Genomic DNA, 19,264 nt, shown 5'->3' on the forward strand with positions numbered 1-19,264 from the left:
GATGCGGGCCTGGTGGCGTCAAATTGTTCTCGTTTGTTGGCTATGAATTCATGTGTTGGAGAGTTCGCATGCGGAATGTTCAACAGTGAAAGTTGACATTGTTACTATCTTTCCCCCCACTAGTTTTCTTTAGCTCACCGTCATGTCCTCCTTCTGATATATAAAAATTGCCATCGCTCACCTATCTGCCTTTTAGCTACCTTACTGTCAACCATCAAGTACTCAACCACCGCCGCTCGACCAATTGACTACATCTCAAACACCTTCCACCACACACACGTCTGACGTCTCACCACACCATACCATTTAATGCCTCCTGAGCCCCACAACCCCTCATCCGACAACCAAATGATGCGTGACGCCAACTTCGACAACAAGTTCGACTTCATGCACGCCCACGGACTCAGGCCTTACGAAACCGACGATTACCCGGAGGCTAAAGGCATCTTGGATGCATACCGCGAGGCTGATGCGCGAGAGAAAGAGAAAGAAGATGGTGGAAAAGTGACTAAGAAGGATTACGAGGACGTGGGAAAGGAGAGGGGGGGAGAGGAAGCAGAGGGAGATGGCGAAGAAGGTGCAGAGAATGCTGGTGGAGAATCAGAGGGTGGGAAGGGCGATGGTGATGATGATGATGGTGATGATGATGAGGATGATTGTAATGGGGGCTTTGGATACGATTACTTCGGCGAGGATGATGATGGCAATGACGATTATTAGCAGTAATGCGATAGGAATGGAGGATTGGGTGTCAGTTTGAGAGGCCCACACTAGTAAATATCCAAATGCATTCTTTAACTCTGATCCAAAAGCTTTATATAATGGCCGTTGAAAGGACGTTTCGTTGTTACATGTTCGTACAATTCAAAATCTATCCATGCCTACCCTACAGTGCCACTAATGGGGTGACGCCACCAGTGTTATGTGGTATATTGTACATCCTCCCGCCTCCTGTACACCTTAGGCAGTCGCTGTTGCCGCCGGGGTTTCTTCCACAACAGTCTGCGAAACCTCCGCTAGGCTGCGATTTCTTGACACTCATGGGGCCCTCAGGCCATGGCTTACCCAACGCATCCTGCACCTTGATCACCTGGTTTTTCAGGCCCAGGTACGCAGCCATTGACTACCACAATGCCATTCTCCTCGTCGACCTGCATGACCTTCAAGTTCTTGACCGTGACGCTCTCATTGCCCATTCTTCCGGCCATGCGCTTACCGGGTAGCACACGAGATCCAGACCCTTGGGAACCTCCGGCTGATCCCATGCCACGGTGCATGAGCGATTGACCGTGGGATGCGGGTTGTCCACTGAAGCCGTGACGTTTCATGCCCTGCGGAATCCATTAGTCTCAATTTGGAGAAGCCTCGTATTTGAACAAGGTCTGAACTTACACCAGCGAAACCCATTCCTCTTGAAATGCCCCGAACATCAACCCACATGCCCTCTTTGAACCACCCCGCACCGACACTCTCTACCAACCCGCACACCCAGCCCCTCCTGGCCCTTGACCTTGAATTCCACGACCCATCTCTTGGGTGCAGTCTCTGCCTTTGCAAAATGGCCCAACATTGGTTTCGTGACGTTCCTCGCCTCCTTCTGCCCAGCGCCTATCTGCACGGCCCAATACCCGTTCTTTTCTCTTGTCTTGTGCGCAACGACTACATTGCGGTCGAGTTGTAGGACCGTGCAGGCGGCGCGTTTGCCTGTGGTGGGGTCGTATATGGCTGTCATGCCACGCTTGAGAGCTAGAAGACCAGTGCGTAATGGCGTCGAGTGCGCTTTACGTTCAAGGGCTGCTGCAGACGTGCTATTTAGCGCTGGTTTGCCTGGGCGGTGGGCGAAGCGATCGGGTCGCGGCGTGTTTGTGGATTTGATGGTGCGGATGCATGTGTAGGAAGTCGCTGCGGCGGCCGGTTGTGCTGGAATCAAAGCCCTTATTGATGACGGCAGAAGAAAAGCCGGGGGCAATAGCCCCCAATTGAGGGGCGCTTTGGGTGGCATTGTGTGATGTGGCGGAGCGGATGCGCAGGACGTCGTGTTGGAGATGTTCGGGAAATTCTTGGGACGAAGCTACCACGTGACATCGCGCTCATCGCGGCAGACAGCCGCTAAACGCCTTTGGAAGAGCCTCACATGACGGATGTGATCAAAAGTGCCGCGATTGACGTGCCGGGCGTAATATTATCTGCAGCACCTGCAGCAGGGCGTATTGGCGCGCGCGAATAATTCTTGTCCACACGTCTTGCCATTAGCTCATACAGGTCAGAGTGAAGTCAATCGTGGCACGGCGAAAACATCATCTTTAAAGTGGCACGTTTCCTTCATTCGAGCGAGCCATATCCTGCTGGCAGCAGGTACCACGTGAAAAACTAGTCACAAACAAGTCCCAAAAAAAATCAGATCAGGGTATCCCACCAAATATGCGCCTCATAAACACCAGTAGAAAAGAGTGAAAAAGGCGACTAATTGGGTCAAAAGCTGCAGTGCCTTGCATTCGCTGACCAGAGCGTTGCCGAGATGCCACAACAGCGTGAATGTTGGGCGCTGTCATCGGCCTGTGCGTGGGCCGCGGAGCAGAAGCAATCACAATGCAAACGCTGGATTGCCACGCGCAACAATGTGAGGCGCAATGTCCTACTCAGCGTTAGTCCCATGTGGTAAGAGGACAATGGCTTGTTACTTACGGCAGTAACAACAGATCCAGATCTGATGATTGCGTGATGTCCGACCTTTACACCAGCTTCAATGACAACATTGTCGCCAATGAAAACATTTTCACCAATGTGGACTTCTGCAGCAACTTCTGTGCCATTGCTGCCCTTGAGGCTATTTGTATCGGTTGGTGTCTTAAGCGTTTGAATGGTTACGCCAACACCAATCTTGACATTCCTGCCGATAGCGATCCTAGCAGAATCGAGAAGACGACAATGAGCTCCAATTGTAACGTTGTCGCCAATAGATATATTATAGCCATAGTCGCAGTGGAACGGTGTGCCAACGTTCACGTTTCCACCAAGATGAGCACCATTGGGAGCACCCGGGCGATGATCCATATGGCGTGGAGGGATCCATTGAGCTGCTACAATCAGCTTGAAGTTGCGCTCACGCTCCCCTCTTGAGATGACCACAGATGGGTTGGCAGTGCTGTTGTAAGCGAAGACGGCGTTGGTGCACTGGGAGCGTTCCCGCATCAACTGCTCGTCATTCGGCAAAAATGGCTCTCCATTCAACATTTTTTTCCTTTTTCGGTCTTGTGCGCCCTTGATTGAGGCGTATAATGCGCTGGTTGCGGCGCAGGCGGCGCAGATGTACGGCGGCGCCATTGGTGGTGGTTGACGAGGTTGTTGTGGCGTTTGATGATGGGCATCAGCTATAGCAGGAGTGTGACTGGCAGTATGGCTCATGCTCTGAGTAGTATGGTGGTAGATTCGCGGAATTGTGTTGCCGGGGCGGGAGGGGGTCCTTGTGGCTGAGGCATGTGATGATCGTGCGACGGCGTCCTGTCGTTGGTCGGAGCGGGTGGCTGCGGATATTGCGCAGGTACAGACGGCGCATGCTCCGGATAGGAAACCCGCGGAGGCTCGTTCCAGCCGCTGTTCCAACTGCTAGGTGCAGGAGGTTTGCGCTCTTGCTCCTCGACTACGATTGGTCGGACTCGAGCACCTTCAGACCCGTTTAGGGACCGGTGATCCGAGTATGGCTGGCTGTTGCTGCGTGTCGGTTCGCAATGCGGTATGTGAATCTGATTGCAGCCTGGACACTTGGGATAGTTTGCAGTCAAATCATGAGGTGGTATTTGCTCCTTGGCCTGCAACGGGGGTGGCTGCTTCGCTGCGCCATTCTTCGACCAAGGGACCTTGCTAGTGTAGCCCTCGCATATAAAGCCACCACGGGTACAGTTGTTACCTGATACGGCATTAGTTTGATTCTGTACACTTGGGAGGCTGTAAATGTGCACATACACTCAGGCTTCGCCTCATCGCACTTCTTCTTTCGCCTTCGGCAGGTCCCACAGCCAGTCTTGGTTCGGTTGGCAAACTGTCTCTTTCTCTTTTTCGCGTCATTCTGCTGCTGTGCGGCAGTTCGGCTAGGGTCGGTCGAGTTTCCAGGCTCAAATCCGCCATGCTCGCTGAGGGGCAGATGCTGCGTTGCCATGGGCGGCATGCTGCCGTGCACTTGATCCATCGGACGCGGCTCACGCATATCGCGGTAGCCATTGAGTGACTGAGGCTCGGCAGTCCAACGTCGCTCGTGCTCAGTGGGCCGGTCTATGGAAGGAAACTGGCGGTGCTGTGGAGCCTCCATACCTCCACTCGTACTGACGTTGTGGTCAGGAGAGTTTGAACGCGGCCTCTTGTTGGGGGGACTGTCTGCAGAGTCCGGGCTAGATGAGCTTGAAGAGGCGGAACTGGTGCCACTGCGGTATCCGTTCTCGGACGGCCGTAGCTCGGTTTGTTGTGGGGGACTTGTACGTGCACTCATGCCCAAGGTGCTAGCAGATGTGCGAGGGGTTGGCGGTGAGCCTCTTCCATTCACGGTAGTGAAGGTAGGTGTGAAGGAATCCACAACTTTGTCCTTGAGCATGTATGGATTCTGGGTATTGAGTAGTGGTAAGTGGACGACGGCCGACATACTCTGCTATGTGGGTGCTTCTGTGTGGGTGGAAAGAGTAGCTTGGGTGGTGCTCCTTTGCCACGTGAGGCCTTGAGTGGTTCCTGCGATAACGATTTACACTTGGGACGAATAGATTACTTTTTCCAAAAGTCGCATCAATGAACAGTTCCATTCACCCTAGACGGTACATGCAGTCCGGTATGCTAGAACAGTGTGGGGGAACGTCGATATTGCAAGCAATAGAGTGTGCCGAAGATGCAGTGGAATGCAGGTGCTTCGCGGGTGACACGACCAGTTGATATTTACTTTTTGTTCCACGACACGGCAAGCGGCTTTGGCGCTTGTCGGCTTGTCGGCTTGTAGGAGTTGAGAAGCGTAGTTGAATGTTGGATGTTGGATATTGGAGGTTGCGGATTTGAATATGGATGGATGGTCAAGATGCCGTAAGCCAGTAGGGGATACTTGGTGGGAGATCAACACTGTCGAGGCAGGTGGCGGCGGGAGTGTCGGAGTTGGGCTCTATCGTCTCTTTGTTTTGGCGGTAGCAGTCTGGGAGGGTGCAGGGTGCAAGGTGCAAGGTGCAAGATGGTGCTGTGACGGTCAGAGGGCCACGGGCGTGGATGGTGTCAACGAGGAAGCCGTTCGGGAAGCAGAGCCACCCGTCGCGGCGAACAGGCTGTATAAAACGCAGCGCACACAGCAGGCTTGCAAGTACACTGGATGAGGGAGGGGCGACTCCAGGCCAGGCGCAGCTTGCAAGATCCCACGGAAGGCGCCTGTCCATGGCTCCTGCAACTGGGGTCTGCAGCTGGCAGGGCCCATCCCTGCCCGGCCCCGCCATTGGCTGTGCGCTTACTAGCGTTGTCCGCAGAACTGCTACCGAACACCTCGACAGACTGTAGACTCGCGGTTACTGCGTCTCTCCACGCGGCTGCTTCGATCTGTACATCTGGGCAGGGGTCCATGAGGCTCTGCCACGTTTTTTTGGCGAATTTCCGACGTCTTTCACGATCTTGTCGAGATGTGCGAGCTTGGAGCTCGGACCAGGGGCCAGGGTGGCAGTGGGTCCCTTTTCGAGGTGGTGTCACGGCGTGCAGAGGCACCTAACGACTTTCGGCGATCATCAACTCCAACTTCACATTGCCATTGTCGTCGAGAATCCAATTGGCTGCCGCCCGGACGGGGGTCTATATTTGACGCGCCTCGATAAGCGCGCGCGGATGCTCGCTCCTGCCCAACCTACACCACACGAAAAGCATAAGGACGGGCCTCGGGAGCCTCGAGCGCACAATCAACCACGGCAACTTGCAACAACGCCTTCACCAACCAACTCTCGCCCACGCCCAAGCCCGCCAGCACACGGCTCCTCGCAGCCGTGCGTGTGTGCGTATCGCCCAACTTCTCGCGCGCTTCCCCCAGGGGTCCGTTCGTTTGCGACAAACACTGCCTCCTTTTAACCGCCCCGATAGACTCGTCTGTCCCTGTCCCGAAAGAGCAGGCCATCAAGGCCCCGGCCAAGTTTCAATTAATCAACACTTCGCCGCCCACTCCAGTCTCTTCTTCTCATATGACCCACTGCCTTGTCGAGCTTCCTGCGCGCGCCGCCTTCTGCCGTTATGTTGACGTTCCACTGTCGATTGCAGTGTCGATGGCAGATGTCCGATGCTGGATGCTCAATGCTCGATGATGATGCTGATGCTCGATACACGCCCATCATTCCGCCCGTGTCGGCTGCGAGTCGATCCACGCGTGTATTGGTTGGCTAGCCGGCCCGTTTCTCAGCGGAATGTCACCTCCCCTGAGAGCGTCCTGGGGCGTCCTGGGGCCAAAGGCCGCTGCACGCGCCTTGTGCCTCTCCCGCTTCGCCCGACAGCACACGCGGTGACATTGCTCACCAATGCTACTACACAGCCAGAGAGCCGCGTCACTCGTCGGCTAAAGCGACGACTCAGGCTTCCCGCCCGTCGCGTTATATTTGCTTCCGTGCGATGAAAATGCCAGCCGCTGCCTGATCGGTCTTACTTCAGGCCATTACCGCACACCACCAATGGAATGTGTTGCCTCTCTCGTCGTTGTGCATCCAAGATTCATGACCCTGCCTAACGCGCTGCCCCTCGGCGCGTACAACAGCAACGCTGTTCTGTCGTGCTGCTGTAGGAATAGCTTCAACTCCACGTCATGGCTCATGGCCTGGTGGCCAACGTATCCAGTTCTTCGTTTCCTTGGGGGGGCACAGGCGGGGCGTGCCGCTCCCGCTAGCGATCAAACAGAGCACTGGGGACGACATCCAGCTGCTTCATGCGGCGCAGTTGCGATCCAGCACCTCGGTGCCCATGGACTTCGAGACATTGGAAAAGCATACATTCCATTGCACAGGAGTCTTTGGGAAGCAGTGAACCGTCATGCGCTACGCTATGGCTCTGATCCTCGATGGTAGCCTTAGTCAGCCTAGTCTACAGGATTTGTGCGCTTATCGGGTAGCGGCTTTGTGGCTGCCGTTGCGCTGCGCGGATGTAGGCGCTTGCTGGCGAGGATATCCGTCCCCACGTAGCGTACTTAATTAGGCTAACAACTACACTCAAGGAGCGCCCTTGCTTTGTTCCTTCAAGGTCGAGTGCAACCACTGCTACGGAATATCTTGCCGTCGCGGCTCTGTCGCTTACAAGCATGCGCAAACTATGCCGTCACGCTTTGCCGCGAGTTAAGTCGGACCGGTGGAGGAACCCTCTATCACCTCGTACACACCATCGCCCTTCGCCGGACCAGCCAGTCAACTGGAAACAAAATGTAAAAGGCTTCTTCCAGCAATTTCCCCGTTCCAAGACATATGCGGTGACAAAGTGAACGGCGCAAGCTCGCCTCAATGGCACTTGATGCTGCTTCGCCAGGCGGCAGTCGCCTTGGCCTACCCGCCACGCATTTTACTGTGGTAGAAGACACTCTACCCCAGATTTCGCCACCAAGGTTTGCCCAAACGAGCGCTTTCTCAAACATAACCAGTCGCACTTTGACCAGAGGTTTTTTAGTTGTGTCCGACCATATCCATCATTGGGTGCCCCGGTCGCTTAGCGTCTACTGCAGGCCGTGATAGCCAGCATAGGCAAATGGAGCGTGCAATATCAATCCCCGATGCTAGTCTGCAAGTGTGCGGCACTGTTTTACTTCTTCATACTTCTATGACTGAAGGGACGCCGCATAAAGTCAGCTCGCTTACCTTTTGCTAACCCGTTTTCTTACACGCCCCTCTACGCTATCGCGCGTGGAGATTGTGGTCGGCGTCAGGAGACCATTTAGGGCTGCGGCGCGGTTGCATAGGTATCTAACATGGGGCGTCCCCGGCGCATGTACCCACAATCCTCACGGAACCAACAACAACTTTAGCAATGCTGCCACCACTGGTGTCGGCCATTGCAGCCGCGTCCTTGCATTACAGCTTCAAAGAAGGGGCAATAGTCAAGAAAACTACTTTCTCGCCGAGACCTTGGAACCGACCCTTCGCTTACCGCTTCGATATTGCGATGAATGGTGTAGGCACATGACTTCGGTTTGGACGCTGCAAACGTTCAATCGATGCATTGAATAGTGTTACACAATTCATCAACGTCGCCATTCTGTCGGTTGTTCACACGTGCTGATGTCACATTCAAGAAAGCAACGTACTTCTGTTACCGCAAGCGCCCAACCAAGCGCTCCAAGTTTCGGAACATGCACGGTCGCCCCGTTGCTTGTTTCTCAAGGCTTCTGACCCACTGGCGCCTATGGAGACGCACAGTGCACCTCAGCACATTATAGAGCCATGGAAGTCACTCCGTGGATTCTCACTCGCTCGACACAGGCGGTCAATCCTGCAATGTGCGCTTCTGAATCACGTCCAATAGATGATGAGTCTGTCACGCGGCTGCTGGCGATGCTGGGTAGCATTGAGCCACCCATCAGATCGAATTGCGTTGTTTCGTGTCCGCTAGGAACCTGAGCAGTGTGTTCATATATTGGATGGTGGTCAAACAGGCAGGAAGCACGAGGCGGTAACAAAGAACCTTGTACTGACTGCGACTAGACATACCCACTCAAAAATGGATCCAAGCGCAAACGTGGAGTGTGCTGACGAAGCTGTTTGCCGTTCGGATGCTCCAGATCAGGTCGACAGGGTGGGATCGCATAATACTCTCGTCATAGGGACTCCCTGGCTCTTGGTGCTGCAGGCCAACTTCGAGATGTGCTGTTCATGGCAGCATCACTAGTCGCTCACTGTTCTCTGTGGGTCAATAATGTTGGGTAACCTCTTTTCCGGGCCCTGCCTGCCCTACCTGCCCTGCCAATGCCCAAGATGACTGATGTTCCAATCACGAGTACGATTCAAAAGTCTTCCGGAATTGACTGGACGCTTCATGCGAGCTGCCACCCACTCGGGGCCACTGTTCATATTTCTGACACAAGTGAGCTTGAGGATGAGGAGTCTGTAGAGCCGGCCGGTGGGGTATTGCAATTACCCATGCCCGTTCAGAGTTTATGAACGATACGTATGTGCAGAGCCCCGTGTGTCTCAAGATGACTCCGATGCCCTAGTCTTGCACAAAGCGTGCTATCTCTGGAGTCTACATGAGATTGAAAAGGTAGAGCGAGAGTTCGCTGGCCAAACTATGATTTGGACATGAACCCCTACGGAATTTCGACGACGACCGATCGGCAAAGAACCGGCAGGATCACCAAACTGCCTGAACGTGCCGCACTGATTTCGTTTGTTGCTAAGCATCGGGAAGGATCACGGCAACAAAGAATACAGAATCCTGGCTTTGATGACAGGACCTGCGGGTATTTATAGCTCGGCTGCCTAAGCCCGCGAAGAAACTTGACGGCAATTGCATCGGAAGCCAAAAAAAATGTTTTTAACGCTGATACGGATTGGTAAAACGGAGAAAGAATACAATTGGAAGAATCGTTCTTGTTCGTCTAGCACACGGGCAGTTGAAGTACTAAGAAACAGCAAAAAGGTGTAAACTCGACTCGATGTAGATGTTGAATGATGCCTCTGAGAACTATACTGAGATCGGTCCGCCCAAACATTTCTTTCTTCTTCAGGCGGCGACAATAGTGAGCTGTCAAACGTATTGAATGAGCCTAGAATTCTTGAAACCTCTAGTCTTGTGAAAACAGGCCATGCATGATGGGGCTAAAAGTACCCGAGTCACGTTCTAGGGATTGAGGCTTGATACTCAGTTCGGTGCTTATCTGGAATATGGTACTTCTCACCAGCACCTCTGTGTCAATCTTGGAGTTCATTCGTAGATGATGGCGAATCATTCGTAGTAAATCAAAAAATATCAACTGAGGTTTGCGCATGTCATACTGTTGTTCAAAAGGAGCAGCAACAGCCTTGGAATGCAACTTCCACAGTCCACCGACGGCGACAAAGGGTATACCCTATGCTTCTTTCTCCATATGTCCAAATAACGTGGCACGGAGAGGTGGCGGCGAGGACGGTTTTCAAGTATAACAAAGAATATATAAGTGCCCAAAACTATTTCCCTATTTCCAAATGTCCGAACTGGGGGTATCTGAAACAATGAACTATGCGCATGTTTAAACTTGCTAACAACACAAGGGAGAAGTGGAAATCTCGACTGCGCTCTTACATTCGGTGCTTCCTTCTCTGGTCGCCTGTTATCTCCCCATACCTTCTTAATCTGTCTTCCAGTGACTCGTCAACCTGCCATCGTCGTCGGCATGCGAAATCTTGAGCTCAATGGCATACAAGCCCATTGTAATGGCAAGATTGATCCATCTCCAAGTATTCCCACCTACATCGCCGCCTTGGTTCGTCCACCACTCGCCAGTCACGGCGCTTCCATCAGCGCCGTTGCCGCTGGCGAAGTGCTGCATCAGAAGACTGGTGTACACGGCAATGATAATACTGGGGCTGAACCATGTCAGAAATCCAAGGATCTTGCTCGTTTCGTCTTCGTCATCCAGACTGGGCTCTTGAGACAGAGCTCGTGCGCCAGATTCTCGGACAGCGGGGATGATGCGCGCTGCAGCATACATGACGAAGACACGGTAGGCGAGGGAGATGATAACAGAAGGCGTGATGGTCATTATGGCACCGACCATGAGGTTGAAGCCGGTGTGAATGATTGTGGGAAGGGAGCCCATGGCGTGGAGAAGAGTCGTGTAGGATGCCATGATGATGGGAGGTAATGGCGGTAGAGCGGGGTCTTGAGGGGCATTTGCTGCGGCTTTGGAACCAGGCGAGGGCTGGTAGTCGGTGAAGATCTGATAGATGCAGAGGGTCACGTAGGCGAACTGACGCGAGTTAGCTAGGTGAGGGATTCTAGGTGGGGTGCTTACAAGCAAAGACGATTCGACTGGGTTGCCTCTAGCACTGACAATGCCCCATCCACCAAGGAATATGGCGGTAGTAATAGCTACACCGATGAGGATGGCGTCTACGTTGCTGATCTCGGGGAAGGTAGTAATGCGCCATAGGAAGTAGACAGACGTGGAGATGATGGAGGCAGAGCTGATCAGGAGGCCAATCTATGCAACTGTCAGTATACTGTTTCTTTGCGCATGTCGAATGAAGGCAGTCTCACCATCCACGCGTCTCCACGCTCCCTGTTCACCACCCATCTGGTGATTTGTCCAGCGGCCTGGATTACCAACAAGCTGCAGAAGCCCTCTGCCATCTGGAATACAGGGGTGCTGTACCTCAGGCCGTTGTCCCACGCGCTGATCGAGGCACTCTGTATCAGGCCTTGGCTCCCGAATATCCACTCGCTGACGGTCTTGTAGTCGGATCTCTTCCCGGCGAAGGTCCGCTCAGCCCAGCGTGCATTGTTGGTCGCGTCGATGGAAAACTTGTTCAGACTCCAGATGAGCAGCGTCGGTATTGCCAGCCACTGGGCCCACGCCGCCATGTTGCAGAGCGCCCATCGGAAGCGTGATTGATCGGGCGTGGCTAGTCTTAAGACCGAGTAGAGGAAGTAGTATGTGCTGAGGCCCAGCGAGAATGCCAGTCCACATGTGCGGCCGCCGATGTCGAAGGCCAAGGGGATGGTGAATATTATGGCGCCCAGGAAGGTGGTCGACGAGAGCACTCTAGTAAGCCACATCTGCGTGCGCCGTCGTCGCCAAGCTCGTTTTCCAACGAGCCTGACCTCTGACGTGCGCTGAGGCGGCGGAGAAAGATTCGGGGCGCGTGGTGGACGCGCAAACAGCGCCGGGGAGTCGTCGGGGGGTCAGTCGCGGTGCGGGCAGCGGCGTCGGAGTTGCGGTGGGCGCGCACAGGTTTCGTTGCGTGCGGTGGGTCGTGGCCTCGCTTTCGAATCGTGGCTCTTGGCGGGGGAAATCAATCTTCACGTGCAAGTCGACGGGTCCACGGAAGCTCGAGCTTGGTGCAGAAGGAGCAGGAGTGATCCTGGCAGACAGTCCGTGGTCGGATGGCCTGCGAGAGAGGGGGTTTTTTTTTGCAGGCAGCAGAAAGATGCAGGTGGCTGCGTCAACAGCAATCTGGCAGGCCAGGCACAGATGCAGGCTATTGGTGGTCGTGTGCTGTCGCGTGTAGGCGGCCGGGGTCGTTGAGGCTCGTTATAAGGGCAGAGCTGGATGTCGGTCGGCAACAAAATTCAACACATGTGTTCACTGGACACGGCTCCAGCTCCAGTAAGATGACAGTATCCTCTCTGCAGCTTGCCAGCGGGAAAGAACAGGTTGCGAGAGGCTGCGGACTGCGAACTGGAAATGGCCCAAAATTGCATAGCGCCCGCGTCGTTGGAAGAAGATGGGTCCGCGGGTGCCAAGTAATCTGCGCCGCGGGATGGCTGCCCTGCTTTTGTGCCCCACTCGTCGAGCCTCGAAACATTCTGCAGAACCAGAACAGCAATTGTATGTTTGCACTGAGGCCCATACTGCTGCCATTTGCAAGACTGACTCCAGTCGCCTCTAGACCCGCCATCGCCCGCAACTACACGTTTCTCAAAAAGACCATGGCCACCGAATCCCCCTCCAAGAAGCTTAAGATGGAAGCGCCTGTAATTGGCACGCACAAGTGAGTTCTGAGTTCTGAGTTCTGAGTTCTGAGTTCAGAGTTCATCCATGGCGCATTGCAGTGAGGGGTCTGACCACCGCGCAGTGGCCACTTCCACGCCGATGAATCTCTGGCAGTTGCCATGCTGCGCCTGCTCCCCACCTATCTCGACTCGCAGCTCGTCCGCACCCGCGACCCAGAAGTCCTCGCCAAGTGCCACACCGTCGTCGATGTCGGCGGAGAGTATGATGACAATGCTAAGCGCTACGACCACCACCAGCGTGGCTTCGAGACTGTCTTCCCGGGACACAACACCAAGCTGTCCTCGGCGGGACTCGTCTACCTCCACTTTGGCAAGGACATCATCACCTCAGTCACCGGGCTGCAGGGCCAAGACCGCGACATTCTGTTCGAGAAGATCTATGCCGACTTCATCGAGGCTTTCGATGCGAACGACAACGGCGTCAACGTCATCCCAGCCAAGGATCTCGAAAAGGCAGGATTGGCCAAGCAATTCGAGGACCGTGGCTTCAGCATCGCAAGCGTCGTGAACCGCTACAACTATGGCCCTCGCGCTGCAAACGCCGAGGACACCAAGACGCCAGAAGCCAAACAGGCAGAAGAGGACGTGCGCTTCTTGAAGGCATCGCAATTCGTGGGCGAGCAGTTCTTGATCGAGCTCACAGACCGCGCAAACTCGTGGCTCCCTGCCCGTCACTCTGTCAAGCAGGCATACGATGCGCGACTACAGTACGACCCTCAAGGCCGCATCCTAGTCCTCCCCGAAGGCATGCCCTGGGCCGACCACCTTTACAACCTCGAGAAGGAGTCGCCCATCCCGGAGGGTGTTGCGCCACAGGTCCTGTACGTCTTGTTCCCAGAAGACAAGCCCGAGGGCAAGTGGCGCATCCGCGCTGTCAGCAAGGAGAACGGTGGCTTCGTCAACCGCAAAGATCTGCCAGACGCATGGAAGGGCGTCCGTGACGAGCAGCTGGACCAGATCTCCGGCGTGCAGGGCTGTGTGTTTGTCCACGCGGCTGGTTTCATCGGCGGCAACAAGTCGTTTGACGGTGCTCTGGCCATGGCAAAGAAGGCTCTGGAATTGTAAACACGCCGGCCGTGACGAATGACGCACGAAAAGGTTACAGCATGGAAGGGCGTTTTGGCGCATCATACAAAAGTCACGATACCAAGCACAGATTGTGCTTTAGGATTAGGATAGAACTATGGAAACATAGTAATCACCACCAAATGGGTGGTTTCGGTCGCCCAGAGTTTCACTTTCTTTGTTTCAGACCTGGTGCGGTACTCGACTACCATGCAAGAATGCTGTATCGATGCGCTTCAACAGCGTACACACAGATATGCTCATTGATTATGGAAGCAAACCATGGTATTGGCTGAGTCTATCCAAGCGCAAATGTTTCCGCCATGTTTCGATGCTACGCTCTCGTTGGTGGACAGGCGGCAATGATGGATGTGGAGCGGGTATAATCGTCATACAGGCCGAGTCGGGAGCTGTCGGGCACACGACAGCCATGCTCGCAGCCAACGACAGGCGCCGTGTTCTGGGCTCGTGTCAGATCTTTAGCCGCATCAGTCAGGCACCTTCGCTCGCGGGGCTGCTTGTGGCGAAGATGGCGTAGATGTTAGTGCTGGTCGTGTGTTGAGAACGAGAAGATGGCATGTTTCCGGCTCAGGGTCCACGATGCCTTCTTTCTGACTCTCTCCCTCCATCCTCAATTGTCGTTTGATCTGTCATTTTCGTCGACGAAGCATTGCACTCGCCCCAAAGGCAGTATATTGCGATTGCAGGGAATTGATAAGCGTTGAACGACCCGCACTTCCCCGATCGGCCGTTGCAGGCTCGGAACTAGATTTGACTAGATTTAACCCTGGCCCGCGCTTCCTTTTTGCCTTTACCGACATTTTCACGAGCAAAACTCCCCTGCACCGAGACAACTCATCACCCACGCACACCGCCCACACCAACGGCTGCACTCCACCATCGATAAGCCGCGAGTCCTATCACCCCGCCATAGATAGTTGGTCGATAGCGACGCACACAAACAAAATAAAAAACTCCCTCACCAGGACGACAAACGCGACACCGGCACACGAGCAAAATGAAATACTTCCAGCAGACAGTCGACTTTGACTACTCCTGGGAAGAAGTCTCGACGAGCAACTGGCGCAAATATGGGCCCTGGAACGAGAAGACGCCACACGTAATCGCCGTCGACACGCTGAGTCGGACGGTAGATCCGGCCACGGGCATTGTAAGCCACTCCCTCCCACGCGATGCCCCTCACATCATCGCGACCATCATGAGAGCCTTGCTAACCCACCAGTAGCTGCGATCAGAACGCCTCATCACATGCCGGCAAAGCGCGCCGAAATGGGTCACCTCGATCCTCGGCGCCCAAGATCTGTCCCATGGTCTATGAGACCTCGTACGTCGACCCAGTCGCCAAGAAGCTCACCCTCTGCTCCATGAACATGACCATGTCCGACCTCATCAACGTTCGCGAGACATGCATATACCAACCCACTGCTTCTTCCTCGGCTACCGCACCCAGCACAACCTTCACACAAAGAGCCGAGGTAACAGCCCTGTGCGGAGGCTGGCAGAAGATCAAGAACAGCATTGAGCAGTTCACTGTTGAGCGGTTCCAGCAGAACGCCGCCAAGGGCAAGGAGGGTTTCGAAATGGTGCTGGAGAAGGCGAGACAGGTCTTCCAGGAACAAAGAGAACTGCTACAACTGCAGCAGCAGAGTCCAATCCTGAGGGAGGCCAAGATGTGAACTGCGACCTCGACACTCGACTCCACCACTACCTATCCACCGCAGCCCTAGTTTCTGCATCTCCACTTCTGTACATTCTCGCATTTTGAGCGTTTTCCTCGGGTCATCACAAAAAGTCAATTTTTCAAGGCGTTTACAAAAGGCATGGGCTAGGCGTTTGCTATACCCACGCTCACGAGCACTAGATGCTAGATACGCCTTACACGATAGAAACGCTAGAACCTGAGTTAGATCAGAGTAACTGTATAATGTCACTCACTTTATATACTGATTTGAGGTTCCGATCAATGTACAGTCTTGAAGTTCATTTGACCAAATTCTCACGCGTCTCATACTTTATCGACATCTCTGCAGTATTGGCACCATGTCACGCCTACAGAATGTACCTGAAACCCTTGTTATCAATCTCCGTCACATCCAACATGCCCTTCTCGACTGCCTCTCTCTCCTCTTCTTCCGTCAACCCCACGACGCCACCCGCAGCCTCTGCGTCCCGCTTCTTGTTTACACTCCACATGTACGCAAACAAGACCAACACGGCCGCCAATTTGATCGAGTATCCGATCAACATGGCAATGTACGCGCTCTCGTAGCCGGGCTTCTCACTGTCCTTGAACGTTTGAGGTCCAATGATGTTGCCTACACAATACCCTGTGAACAAGGCGGCGGACGTGAGTTGCTTCTTAGTGGTTCCCGCAATGTTGGAAGACACAATTGTGAGCGAGATGGAAAACCCAAGACCCTGGAAGTAGCACAGCCAGAGACCGATCAGGCGGCCCCATTTCGCCGTGTGAGGCAGTGCGACGAGCATGGATGCGCCAACAATGCAGATTAGGTTTGCCACGGTCATGGTTATGCACCGGCTATTGGGCCAGTGAGTGCATATGAAGCCACCGGCGAGTAGCGAGAGGAACTGCACGGCGCCACCGGGGATTTGCAGATACTGCGTTTCCGAGCGTGTCGACGCCAAAGGACTTGATGATGATGGAGGAGAAGGAAGTCAGCGCGGAGTTGGGGATCTGAGCGCCTGTCGCCATGATGAATAACAGCCACGTCTTGGGATCCTTAAGCGTCTGCCAGGCTTGGTAGGATTTGAAGTGCCTGTTCTTCACGCCCTGGCGATTGGCTGCGACTCTCTCGACGGCGACTACGCGTTCCCGTTCACTTAGGAATGGGGCCGTGGTAGGCAGGTCCGGAAGGAATAGTAAAGTGATGATACCCATGAATGTGGAGAAGGTGCCGAAGATGATGAAGACGTACATCCAGCGCGGCAGGCCGGTCGTGATATGTCCGACTGCATAGCCAATCAAGCCACCAAACATGGTTGCGATTCCGTTCGTGCAGTAGTATGCCTCGAGCCGTAATGGTTGTTCGGCGGATGTATACCACATACTCATGATCAGCACGAAGCCTGGGTTCACGGTAGACTCGAGAAGCCCTAGGAGGAAGCGGTTTGCGGCTGTGCCTGCAAAATTCGTGCACGCAGGTGTGGTCATGAGAATCACGCCCCAGCCGATTGTGCAGTAGCCGAGGAATTTGGCGATGGGCAGACGCTGGAGAAGGTAGCCGGCTGGATATTGACCGACGAGATATCCGAAGTAGAAAATACTTCCTGGAACATGTCAGCGAATTATTTACATTGGAATGATAGTAAAGTGTTTACGAACCGAGCCACGAATATCCATTCTTGCCCAAATTCGTGCCTTCAATGAAGCCGTATGCAGAAGCATAGTTGATTCCGTTCTTGTCAAGATATTGGAGCAAGTAGATGAAGAAGAGAATAGGAACGATGCGCTTGTCTATCTTGCGTAGCGTCTTCTTCGCCTCGGCCGGGTCGACTTCAATGTCGCGGTTATTCTTGTACGCCTCATATGCATCGTCCAGATGAGACGACGACGCAGAAACCGGAGGCGAAGGCTGAACCGTCTCGATGTCCTTGTCGAGCGACGGCATGGCGAAAGTACAAGTAGTTGCGACGATTAGACAACGTGCAAACAGAAAATGCAAACTCGCACGACCTCTTTAAACATTTGCACAAGCGAGCATACCACCTACCAGGCAATCTCTCCTCAGTCAGTCTTCTCTCTCAAGTACCGAAGCCATCACACCATCCCATTCGCCCAAACCCACCCGCCAACCCGCCATACCCTTCCCAACAGCGTCCCTGCCCACGTTCCGATGTACCAAGCCCTTGGTGCTCGTCCCAGAAAAGCCATGCAAGCTTAGTGACGACACAAGCTCGCGGCGTCATTGGCGTGGCGTGCATGTGTGGGGTATCATGGGCGTTTCTCAAGTTCGATGTCGTGATAGTATGCTGGGTTGACGCGAGATGTCGCGTGCAGGAACGGGTAAGGATCGGCGGCTGCATGTAGCCGGATAACATCATTGCGTGCTGGGAATGCGAGTAAGGGTTGGGTTTTGTGAATAGTGTGAGAGGGAGGGCCCTGTATGTAATGACTCGTGGTAAGCTATGAAACCTACACCGGAGTATGTTTCGTTGTTGTAGTGGGTGAAGTAGTCGAGGTGTAGGTGGTTCAACACACCTGCGACTACTGCGTTATGGTAGTGCAGCACGTTCAGACTCCTTCAACCTGCGGTTCTACGCAATGAACTAACAGAAGTTCCAAGATCAATCATAGTTTTCCTTTATGAATATCTCCCGTAAATGATGAGATCGTTCCCTCGTGGAAAGATGCTGCCAGGCTAGACTTGTAGCGTCGTTACACCGTCTCTTATATCATCTAGGATTTTTCGCTGAATGCACTGAGTCATTATGTCATTCCCTCGCTCTCCGTAGTCATCAAAGGCCCGGTTCATGCAGTAATACGTCGATATGGAAAAGCCACAAGCGTAGTGACAATGTGCAGCTCTCCGCTGTATGGATGAAATCCATCTTGACAAATGCGTTCAAACAACGAATGGAATAGACATGAAATAATATCTCACCTAATGCAAGTAGCTTTTCAATTGAGTAGGGCCAAACAAAATCGAACTAATCTGCTCAAGCTGGCGTGCACCTCAATGAAAAGTTTCCAAGTACATAAGTTACAGACAAAGACATATCGCTACAATCGCTGTAAGCATTCGGCATATAGGTTTATCATAGCCAACCAAGTCAATAGATCGATCTAGAAATGGCATTTAACGTTAGCTAAAGGGTCAGCTTTGTGTTGCTTGAGAATGTATACGCGCAAGCGTCGATCGCCAAGTATCTCAGGGACAACCTATTACAAAATGGTGCTGTGGTGTATTCGGGCCCGGGCCCGAGTATAGCAAGAGGTGTTGCAACGTGGCGGAAGTGGGGGTCGACAATTGTGACTCTAGATTATTTACGAAAGGTGTGCCCCGGAAATATCGCGCCGGCAAAGAGCACCTGCAACCTTACACGCATCTTCATTGACCCAGACCCACGACTTGAATCAACTATATCAACTAAATCAACCGATCTCTTAATTTGCGACCTGTTCTGTCAGGTTTCGCGTCTGCTAGCGGTGCTAAGAAAGCTATACTCAAGACTCATCCTTCTGGCGCCGCCACGAGCATATTTCAGCTCAGCTAGAATGAAGTCGGCGGACGGCACAAACTCAACAGTGGGTGGTGCAGCAACTGTGATATTGCCGGAGGTAGTCAGTGCTACTTTGAACGTGGAAGAATACGCTTCCACGCCACCCAAAGGGACAAGGACCGGATTCCCGAGAAGATACGGACAGTCACTGTCATACTGGTTGCAGCAAGTCCGATGCAGTCCGCTACTGAACCATCGCACGACTATAGATATACCGAGCGAGGTAGATACAGTCATCGTCGGGTCAGGGATCAGC

At 53.6% G+C, this 19,264-nt stretch overlaps 10 protein-coding genes across 10 annotated transcripts in view; 5 read left to right on the forward strand and 5 right to left on the reverse strand.

Moving 5' to 3' along the window:
- The window catches only part of SNOG_04838 (hypothetical protein), a gene marked incomplete at both ends in the record, with an annotated part of 1,699 nt that extends 1,414 nt beyond the window's left edge, over positions 1-285 (forward strand). The window contains one exon of the mRNA XM_001795199.1: positions 197-285. Within this exon, the coding sequence (XP_001795251.1) occupies positions 197-285 (89 nt within the window). The remainder of the gene's footprint in view (positions 1-196) is intronic.
- A 63-nt stretch (positions 286-348) lies between these two features.
- Positions 349-720, forward strand: SNOG_04839 (hypothetical protein; the record flags this gene model as incomplete). The annotated part of the gene is made up of 1 exon (XM_001795200.1): positions 349-720. One exon carries the CDS (start codon positions 349-351, stop codon positions 718-720), a length of 372 nt encoding a protein of 123 aa, XP_001795252.1.
- A 118-nt stretch (positions 721-838) lies between these two features.
- On the reverse strand, positions 839-2,002 carry SNOG_04840 (hypothetical protein; the record flags this gene model as incomplete). Its single annotated transcript, XM_001795201.1, has 2 exons — positions 839-1,331; positions 1,393-2,002. One exon carries the CDS (start codon positions 2,000-2,002, stop codon positions 1,430-1,432), a length of 573 nt encoding a protein of 190 aa, XP_001795253.1. The 3' UTR covers positions 839-1,331; positions 1,393-1,429.
- Positions 2,003-2,584: 582 nt separating this feature from the next.
- Positions 2,585-3,324, reverse strand: SNOG_04841 (hypothetical protein; the record flags this gene model as incomplete). The annotated part of the gene is made up of 2 exons (XM_001795202.1): positions 2,585-2,635; positions 2,686-3,324. The coding sequence occupies 2 exons, from the start codon at positions 3,322-3,324 to the stop codon at positions 2,585-2,587; spliced, it is 690 nt and encodes a 229-aa protein (XP_001795254.1).
- Positions 3,325-3,401: 77 nt separating this feature from the next.
- SNOG_04842 (hypothetical protein) lies at positions 3,402-5,580 on the reverse strand (the record flags this gene model as incomplete). Its single annotated transcript, XM_001795203.1, has 6 exons — positions 3,402-3,907; positions 3,964-4,594; positions 4,636-4,734; positions 4,922-4,971; positions 5,078-5,410; positions 5,472-5,580. The coding sequence occupies 6 exons, from the start codon at positions 5,578-5,580 to the stop codon at positions 3,402-3,404; spliced, it is 1,728 nt and encodes a 575-aa protein (XP_001795255.1).
- A 4,714-nt stretch (positions 5,581-10,294) lies between these two features.
- Positions 10,295-11,873, reverse strand: SNOG_04843 (hypothetical protein; the record flags this gene model as incomplete). The annotated part of the gene is made up of 3 exons (XM_001795204.1): positions 11,206-11,873; positions 10,961-11,149; positions 10,295-10,915 (listed from the first exon to the last, which is right to left on the reverse strand). The coding sequence occupies exons 1-3, from the start codon at positions 11,722-11,724 to the stop codon at positions 10,295-10,297; spliced, it is 1,329 nt and encodes a 442-aa protein (XP_001795256.1). The 5' UTR covers positions 11,725-11,873.
- Positions 11,874-12,597: 724 nt separating this feature from the next.
- Positions 12,598-13,746, forward strand: SNOG_04844 (hypothetical protein; the record flags this gene model as incomplete). Its single annotated transcript, XM_001795205.1, has 2 exons — positions 12,598-12,659; positions 12,744-13,746. 2 exons carry the CDS (start codon positions 12,598-12,600, stop codon positions 13,744-13,746), a joined length of 1,065 nt encoding a protein of 354 aa, XP_001795257.1.
- A 323-nt stretch (positions 13,747-14,069) lies between these two features.
- SNOG_04845 (hypothetical protein) lies at positions 14,070-14,284 on the forward strand (the record flags this gene model as incomplete). The annotated part of the gene is given in 2 exon segments (XM_001795206.1): positions 14,070-14,126; positions 14,144-14,284. 2 exon segments carry the CDS (start codon positions 14,070-14,072, stop codon positions 14,282-14,284), a joined length of 198 nt encoding a protein of 65 aa, XP_001795258.1.
- Positions 14,285-14,622: 338 nt separating this feature from the next.
- Positions 14,623-15,714, forward strand: SNOG_04846 (hypothetical protein). Its single transcript, XM_001795207.1, has 2 exons — positions 14,623-14,917; positions 14,993-15,714. Exon 2 carries the CDS (start codon positions 15,075-15,077, stop codon positions 15,441-15,443), a length of 369 nt encoding a protein of 122 aa, XP_001795259.1. The 5' UTR covers positions 14,623-14,917; positions 14,993-15,074; the 3' UTR covers positions 15,444-15,714.
- Positions 15,715-15,816: 102 nt separating this feature from the next.
- SNOG_04847 (hypothetical protein) lies at positions 15,817-17,396 on the reverse strand (the record flags this gene model as incomplete). Its single annotated transcript, XM_001795208.1, has 3 exons — positions 15,817-16,356; positions 16,388-17,055; positions 17,111-17,396. The coding sequence occupies 3 exons, from the start codon at positions 17,394-17,396 to the stop codon at positions 15,817-15,819; spliced, it is 1,494 nt and encodes a 497-aa protein (XP_001795260.1).
- Between the last annotated feature and the right edge of the window lie 1,868 nt (positions 17,397-19,264).

This window comes from Parastagonospora nodorum, assembly GCF_000146915.1.
Source record: "Parastagonospora nodorum SN15 chromosome Unknown scaffold_7, whole genome shotgun sequence".
Taxonomy (NCBI): Eukaryota; Fungi; Ascomycota; class Dothideomycetes; order Pleosporales; family Phaeosphaeriaceae; genus Parastagonospora; species Parastagonospora nodorum.